General features: G+C 29.7%; 1 protein-coding gene across 14 annotated transcripts in view; it reads left to right on the top strand.

Annotated features, from left to right (window-relative positions):
• Nucleotides 1–533: 533 nt before the first annotated feature.
• The window catches only part of sm (heterogeneous nuclear ribonucleoprotein L), a 97,569-nt gene continuing 89,186 nt past the window's right edge, over nucleotides 534–8,916 (top strand). For 2 of the 14 annotated variants that reach the window (XM_074131141.1, XM_074131137.1), the window contains exons 1-3: nucleotides 534–760; nucleotides 2,123–2,169; nucleotides 2,622–2,688. In XM_074131141.1, the coding sequence (XP_073987242.1) occupies nucleotides 692–760; nucleotides 2,123–2,169; nucleotides 2,622–2,688 (183 nt within the window). In that variant the 5' untranslated portion in view covers nucleotides 534–691. Of the gene's footprint in view, nucleotides 761–1,203; nucleotides 1,456–2,122; nucleotides 2,170–2,621; nucleotides 2,689–8,916 lie in introns of those variants that run through there. The other 12 variants (XM_074131139.1, XM_074131136.1, XM_074131149.1 and 9 more) reach the window with 8 other exon arrangements.

Below are 8,916 nucleotides of genomic sequence, written 5' to 3'. Positions count from 1 at the left end.
TCAAATTTTTGCCAAGTGTACCTTTCTTTAACAATTATACTTTTTAAAATGCAATGTAAACTTTCATAGCTAATGTAAACTTATGAATATGTCAATTTTGTGTTTTCAGCCATTATATTGAGAACAGAGTTAACAGATGGAGTCATGTTTCAATATATTAGGTATTTGCAGAAGAGTAAAGATATTTTCAGAGATAAAATTTCTTAAGAAAGGTATAATGAACATAATTTAAATTACTTTTTATATTGCTAATTTGTAAAAAAAAGTTTTTTTTTCACGGATTTCTGGTGGATACTAACCATCATGGACCGAGTATGACCAACCAACCAATTGGTTCATTGAAGTCTTACAATAAGTTACTTGCCGCAGGTGATAACCAAAAAACAAGAAAATTATTGTTTGCTTAGTGAACAAAGTCTTTACTTAGAATTTACCATTTCTACCCATGCCAATAAACAAAAAAGGTATGAGCAAAAATTGGGTGATTCTTTAAAAAAAAATTGTTTTAAATAGGTGTTAGTCGCGCAGTGGTCTGCAGTGCGCAGGCGGCTTGGTCAGAGAGCGTGCGTGGCTCAGCTCACTACCGTCTGGGCCCGACCGCCATTCGGCCATTCTTGTGAACCCAGCTTGTGCTTTCTTTCTGATAGTAACGCTAGAATTAGTGGTTTAAGCAAACTGTTAATCGTTTATCATGGCTTATAATGGTGATAGTGGAATGGCTAAAAGACAACGAACTGATTTGGATAGTGCTTCGCAAAGGGTGAGTGTATTATTTTATAACCTTATTATTTAATTAGGATCCGGCGTCTTAATTTTTTACATGCATGCATAATATATGTGTGTATATCCTTTATACATATATATTTACGTATACATGTGTAAAAAAATAATTTAGTATCCTTTACAGGTTTTCGTAGAATTTAGAATTATGAGATTTTCAGATGTACTGTCGTTCCACTGAACTTGTTAAAATTATTACAAAGGTGATTTAGTTCTAATATGTGACAAAGAACCTGATGGTAACTGTAGTAATTTGCAGAAACCCTGCTTTATAATGTTATAAATCATAAAGACTATCAATTTAATTGAATTTTATTTGGCCAAAATTCCTAGAAAAGGAAAAAAGTTATTGGTAGAGACGTAACATGCATATGTATTTTTTTTTTTTTTTTTTTAAATTATCATTTGTTACCAGGCATTATTATATTTGAGTTAGAATTGTCTTATGTTTTTAAATTATGTTCACATTAATTAATTTGTACATCAGTGTGTAATGTTTAAAGTATAACTTACCCAAGCGGTATAAATTGTAGTGTAGATACTACCAGACTTTTTTAATTTGAAAATTTATTAACAGTACGCTACTTTCTTAGAAATTGTGGTGCAACACAAATAAATTTGGTTACAAATATGTCTCAGACTTCCACCTGTATCGACAACATTTATTTTGCGAACGTGAGCTATATAATTTTTTTTAAACGGCGGTTTTAATAATTTTTTATTAACCTAGTCCATATTTTCATGACATTTAGTGGAATTGAAGGTGGTCAGGTTCATTTTTATTGTTAAGGTTTCTTTTGTTTCTTTATTACTTTAAATAATTTATTAAAATTTAAAACTTAGATTTATCATAAGGATGTCAACATGATTGACGTTGCCTCTTAGAGAAGGCAGTCTATATGTTTATCGTTCAAACTTTCTTTAGATTGTCAATAGGTCATATTACCGTGTAAACAATAAATTTTAAACACGAAATAATGCGGCATTACATTTTAGGATTAATCATCCTTGAGCATTTGTAGCAGAAGTAAGATTTTAATTGTGAAAGATATTATAAAATTGTCATGTTCTTAAAACTAGCGCTCCTTTTATAGTTTAGGAGAAACTATTTTTAATTTTTAATTTTGGGTATTATGTATATGAGGCACGAGAAGTTTATGTAATGTCTCTTTGGCTGTTTTGCTGATTCTTAGCTCCTGCAAGTTTCAGAGTTTTGTAACAATTTTTTTTAAATATAATAATTAATTTCATTCCGTTCTTTAAATAAAATTGTTCGTGTTAAATTAAATGTCACCTCACATTTAAGTAGTTATTTTACATTTTTAAAAAATTTTTATTTCAGGATCATACGGATAGCTATAACAAAAACTTTGAACCAAGAAGGAAGAGGTACGTATGAAGTAATGTATTTTCTGAGTTCTTTTACCTCTTTCATGTTAAATGTTCAATCCAAGTTCCTGATTAAAAATTATCTTGCGAGCAACCCGTTGTGTAATGATAATGAGGGATTTTATCAACAAAACCTCATATTCATTAAAACAATAGATTGACTAAAATAATAATAAACAATGTAAAAGTCAATAAACAATTAATTTATTAATTTTGCTATAGGGTTTTGTTTACATTCTATTTGTTTTATTCAACTAGGAAAGGGGTTCTCAACTTAAGTTTCCTTGTATTCTTTCCCCATCTTTTAACCAAGCTAATCCGACCTTTCCTTAACATTTCACAATACATTTTGATTAAAACATATAACATATTTATACAACATTGTTTATTGTACATTGTTACTACTATACAAAACTGCATACATGATGTTCATACGTAACATTTTATTACAGGCCGGAAAGCGAGCCGAATAATGTTTTATTATTCACGATAATCAACCCAGTTTACCCAATCACTGTGGTAAGTGGACTCAGTACCTCTTAACAGAGAAAAAAGAGAAAATGAACTATAACACAAGTTACTACACTAGTATATTTAATTAGCGACGCTGAGATGGTTCATTTCCTGTGCTTGCACATTTCCCAATTTTTTATATATATATATATAATATATAAAATTACGAATATATATATAAAATATGAATCCAGTCTAAACTGCTTCCTTCTTATTCTTTGCTTCCTGTTGCAGTTACCATTCTTTAAGTCAATTACTTTCCTTAAAAAGTCCAAAGTTTAACAATTTGGGATATTGCTTAGATGTTTCCTATTACCAGTGAGTGTCGTGTTTTATACAATTTTCTCTATTTTCTTTTTTGCTATATACATGATTTGTTTTCATGAATGAAAAATATTAGCTATCATTTTTATAAAATTGCGCTCTTCTAAATTTAAAAATGAAATGGCGATACATATGTGATGAACCAATTCACTACTTTTTTTTTATACACATGTTCCAGTTAAGTGTGTACAGGGCCTGAAGGGCCATATTTGTTGCCGCAGCAGTCAAAGTTCTTACTGTTGAAAAATGTTATGCAATTCTGCAATATCATAGACTTTTAAGCATGTTCTTTTCGTCTAGATTTTCACTTCTTGAATTATGCTTTTTAAAATCCAATACGGCCATTAACCAAAATAGGTGTTACTGCAGAAGATTTTTTTAGGGGCACTAAAAGATAGGGTTCACTTTTAAATGCTTCAAACAAGAGCATAAGAGTAGGAAAAGCTGGTGCAAATATGCCCATTGTTTAATAATATTAAAAATCGTTTCGAAAATAATTTTGATAAAGACACAATTGGCTACGTCTGGCTGCAGAACCTTGCGTAACAAGACCCTTGCATCAATAATAATAAAATTTTTAATTAATAGATTTTTGCGTTCACTTTTGCGCCCGTGTTCGTAGGAGTGGTCTTTGTTGTCCAATCTTTTTTTTTATCTTAATGTATTTCTTTGAATTCGTCTATAAATGCCCGACTTTACCTAATGACTGTTGTCGGCACTAAGGTACGTCTGCTGAAGGTCATAAATGAGGCTGCATCAGCTGATAGCGATGGCATTTTTTGAAAAGACCTTATAAACAGGATTTAATAAAAATTTGCGGTTTCTTCAGGGGCTTTTTCTAATCTTTAAATGAAAGTAAAGTTGGATTGAATCGTGGTATGAACTGTTTCCAAGATAGAACTCTTTGTTGTTTGGCAATTTTTTGCCACAAAAATGACTCTAACTGTTGGTAATAGCAAATGAATTACTCCAAGGGAAAAACATTGTTTTCCTTAAGATGGTGATGAACTTTGCCTATTAATGTAAGAGAAGATGTATATGAGAGCTTAAAATTTTCAAAACTTCATCTCTCATTATTTCTATTTCTGTTTGAGCAATAAACTCTAAAATATTTAATTAACGCTTTCAAACTATACGCTTTATTCAAATTTATTATCTAGGTTGATTTACCAAGTGCACGTTTACTTCTAAAACGGGGGTAAATAGGTCAGATATAAGATTAGATGTTTTTTAATTTGTTTTTATTTATTGTTTAGTTTTTTCTCACATCCATGCCAACATAAAAAAAGGAAGTAAAATAAAAATCTTATATTTTATGGTTTCTTTTCATCACATTTGTGATATTTGGTAATAGTGGATGGTTTCACTACCATCCTGCAAATTTGATTTGATGAATATACAATTTTGATGAATATATGAATATTTGATAATTAATGAATATTTACAAAAGTTAATCCTGTTGCTCTAAAATACAGAAAGTGTGAGTTGAAATGTTTCGATTTTTTAAGATTATCACGCTCGTCTAGTTTTAAGCTCTCAAATGATAACTTTTGTATAAAATAGCAAAAAAGACAATCATTGTGCGATAGCCGTTCGTTTTCACGAAAATCGCATCGCTTATTTGAACTTTTGATTTATTTTGATGGGTAGAAAAAGCCTCCAGATGTGGTAAAGAAAGAGCTTGGTTATTAGCGATTAGGCTAACCGAAAAAGAAATTCTGTGTGGCGGCCTTACTCGAGTTCGTTATCAGGAATGCCTGTAGTCATCATTTTACCCACTTACATGCATGAAAAATATAAAACAATTTTTTTTACAAATTAGTTTTTAAATATTTTTAAAAGTGCATTTTAATTATACATTGCATGGAGTTAGAGTTTTATTTTTTAATTCATGGAAATATTTAATTTATTTAAATCAGGAAGGAGGAGATTTAGTTCTTAAAAAAGACTTGTTGCATGATTGTCTGTAAATGTTCAATTTTTTATTTTTAATTTGTAAGACGAATAGAATTAAGTAATTTACTCACAAGTAATGCAAGCTTCAGTAACTCAGCGACACAAAGTGCATACTGTATTTACGTATGTTGAAGTTAAATTCTAAATATTTGTTAAAAAATCTGATCAAGGAAACAAGACGCTCTCATTTCCTTCAGCGGAATGTTTACTAAAAAAATTTAATAATGACATCCTACTTTCACACAAACTAGAAGTAAAATGGTAAATGAAAATGTTAGGCTTAAATCACGTAATAAGTTGGACGAAAATCATAAGACTATGTAGTAACTTCATACCAAGTCTTGTGAAAGTCGTAAGAGCCATTTTGAGAAAATACCAAAAAGGAAATAAGTTTTTTAAATAACATTTTCTGTTGGAGGAGGCTGGATAACTGTCTGTAACTTGTGCTAATATCCTAAAGATCATTAGTTAGTTTTGTTGTTCCCATTCTAACACATGGAAGTTTATATTAAGGAAAATTGCAAACAGAAATACCTAGCTCGAATTGAGAACGAAAGTAAACATCCACATTTTTAAATTTCTAATATTGTGTTAATGTTTCTGATTTTAGTTGTAGCAACTCATTTTTTGATGTATTCTAAAATCTCCTTTGTAATAAATGTTAATTACAGTGACTCCCATGAATATTGGGACAGTACATACATTAAAACTGACGAAAATGAAAAGTGGCACTCATTTATTAAAATTTTTAAAAATTTCATTTATTTATACAATTTGTTAATAGTACCTTAAACAAATATTCAATATGAAATTAATAATTAAATTAGTTTTATAATCAAGCCAGGCGCATAAATACAAATACAACGATTGAAGAAGAAAAATTGTAATTTGTTTGCAAAAAAAAAAAACAAAAAAGTATTAGAGAAATAGAAAAACTGATCGGGCTTAAAAAAAACTACTTTGTGGAACATCATCCATCGTTATAAAAAGGAAAAAAAGAGTTGATTCAATCCCATAAAAAGGTCGTCCTCAACTGCTCTCTGAGAGAAAGCGGCGTTATATATTAAGAAGATTTAAAGAAGATCCTCGACTTAGTGCTCCAAAGCTTAAATCTGAAATTTTTGATATGTTCAAAAAGGAAGTAGGAGCAGAAACTGTTGGGAGTGTTAAGAAAACAGGACTATCATGGGAGAGAAGCCAGGAAGAAACCTTTTGTCAGTAACATAAATCTTATTAAAAGAGTGAAATTTGCTGAAAAATATTTGAATGTAAATTATGGCTTTTGGAATGATGTACTCTTTAGCGAAGAATCAAAATTTAATGTTTTTCAGCCAGATGGACGGGTTGTGGTCTGGAGGAAAGCGAATGCTGAGCTTGAAAAGAAGAATTTGGAGCTAACTTTAAAACATGGAGGTGGGTCAGTTATAGTTAGTTTTGGGCTGCTTTTCCGCATTAGGAGTTGGAGAATTAGTGTTTATTGATGATGGATTGATGGACAAAATGGTTTATGGTAATATATTAAAATTAATTTGAAAAAAGTGCCGAAAAATTGGGTATTTTAGGGTCTTTTAAATTCTATCAAGACAACGACTCCAAACATACGGCTTGGGTGATACGTCAGTGACTGTTATATAATTGCCCAAAAGTTTTCCAAACCTCTCCGCAGTCACCGGATCTTAATCCCATTGAACATTTATGGCAATATTTAGCTAGTGCATTAAGTAAACGAGTAATATCTAACAAAAATGAATTAAAACAATGTTTGCTGGACGAATGGAAAAAACATCACTTGAATTAACCAAAAATCTCGTTTCATCCACGCCTCATCTTTTGAGGGCTATTATACGTAAGTTAAAAAGGACGACCAACTAAACATTAAATAGTATCAGATTTTAAATATTGAACCTTTAAACACTAGCACTTCTTGGGTCCCAATATTTTTGAGAGCTTTACTTAACACTTTTCAAGAAGTGCTACCTAAACAGTTAGCAATTACATTGATCTATATTTATATAGAGTTTCTACAAATATTGTTGCTGATATTATTAAAAAAAAAATTTTTTTTCTTAACTTTAAATTGTTGTTTTTTTTTCTCCTTTTAAATAATTTTGTAATTAATTAAAATTAAGTAAATATTAATGGGAGTCACTGTGTATGGATTGATTAAAGACAGAAGTACACAAATCAACAGGTACTCATCATTTCATTAATACTTTATTAAAATTTAAGTAATTTAACTGCATTAACTTTTCATTAATTTTGTTTAGAATTAATTAGATGTCAACAAGGATCCTTGTGGTCGTCTTTTTTCATCTATAAATATCTTTTGTTAAAATAATAAAATGTGTGTAACATCATCATAGTTAGTGTTAAAAAGGCACTTTATTTAAATTTCCAATTTTAATTTATTCAGAATAATCATGACCCTCAATCGCACATTAAAAAGGGAAAGTACGAGTTGCAATTTGAATCACAGAGTTAAAACAAAATTTCAGTCTTGAATTCGTCTTACAGAAGAATACCAGAGCACAAATTTCATAATACATTTTCAAATTTTAATTTAATATAGTCAGAATAGTTGTTGATTTATAATCAAATAATTATAAAGCCTTTAGTAATAATTTAAAGTAATTGCCTATTTTTTCAGGCGAGGCTTAACGTCCAACTACCAATTAGGTGTCATGGGCAGGGGCGATAAACTATAAACAGTTTTTTTAAACAAATAAAAAGTAGTCACACGCTGGATTCGAACTGGGAATCTCCCACTCACAAAGCCACGCTCTTCACCACTAGGCCAACACCCGCCCCTATCTATTTTATTATAAATACAATATATAACAATCAAAATAATCGATTTAGGGATAAATTATTTTTAAAATATATCCGAAATCAATAATATATGCTAAGTACATAGTATATAAAATATATTATGTAGTATATTAATATTGTATAGTAAAGCAATCGCCTATTTTTGCAGGCGGGGCTTAACGTCCACCTATTAATTAGTTGTCGAGGAGGGGATAAAGCGCATACCTTACTATTAACATTTTTTCTAGATACTAAAAAAGTATGCTGAATTGGAACTGGGGATCTCCCACATACAATGCCACGCTATATTATTATGATATATACTATTATGTATCGGTGTCAGATTAAGAATTAATTAAAGAAAACTATTCGTACTTAATAGTAAACCATATTAAGTATTATTTACTCATTATTTTAACGCTAGGTACTTGACAATGTGTAGTGCCAACCAATTCAATCAAGGGACGAACTTAATTCGACGATTTTAAGATTTTTAATTCCCTTTTTTTTACGATTTGCAGCTAAATTTAATGCCCACCCCCCCAAAAAAAATCGGTAATCTACGTTTGTGTATGCATTTTTTAAACAGTTTAAGATATTTTTTTTTTTATAGCCTCAAATTAAAGACCAGTGCTTTAATAGTTGGATAACTCCTTTTAAAATCGATGTAAATTAAATGATTTCAACGGAAAAAATAAATTTATAGAGGAAAAGTTGGCCAGGATAAGGTTCTGTGACATCTAAAAATTATAAATGAAAAGTTAATGCAGTAGAATTACTTCAATGGCATTAATCTAGGTGTTCTTCCCACAATATTATATATATATATATATTATAAAGTAGATAAATATTTATTTATTTTTAGGACTGCTAATAATTCTTTATTATTTTTAAAAGTTTTAAAAAAAATCTATAATGCCATTTTCTAAAATATTGCAAACTAGTCTACTCTGTAGTTTCTTATCTGATTTACAGGTTTTCTTAACATTGGGATTAGCAAACTTTTATAGCTGGTTCTTTAATACTTTGTACCAAGATAGTGGAAGGTAGATGTAGAATGTAAATTCTTGTAGTGTAAAGAAGACTGAAACAAAAAATTGGGGACAGATGTATCAAATTGTTAAAAAACCATTCAGACTGTGAGAA

This window comes from Rhodnius prolixus, unplaced genomic scaffold (assembly GCF_049639745.1).
Source record: "Rhodnius prolixus isolate KJV_2025 unplaced genomic scaffold, Rpr scaffold_4, whole genome shotgun sequence".
Lineage (NCBI taxonomy): Eukaryota > Metazoa > Arthropoda > Insecta > Hemiptera > Reduviidae > Rhodnius > Rhodnius prolixus.
This window is presented reverse-complemented; position numbering and strand designations above follow the sequence as displayed.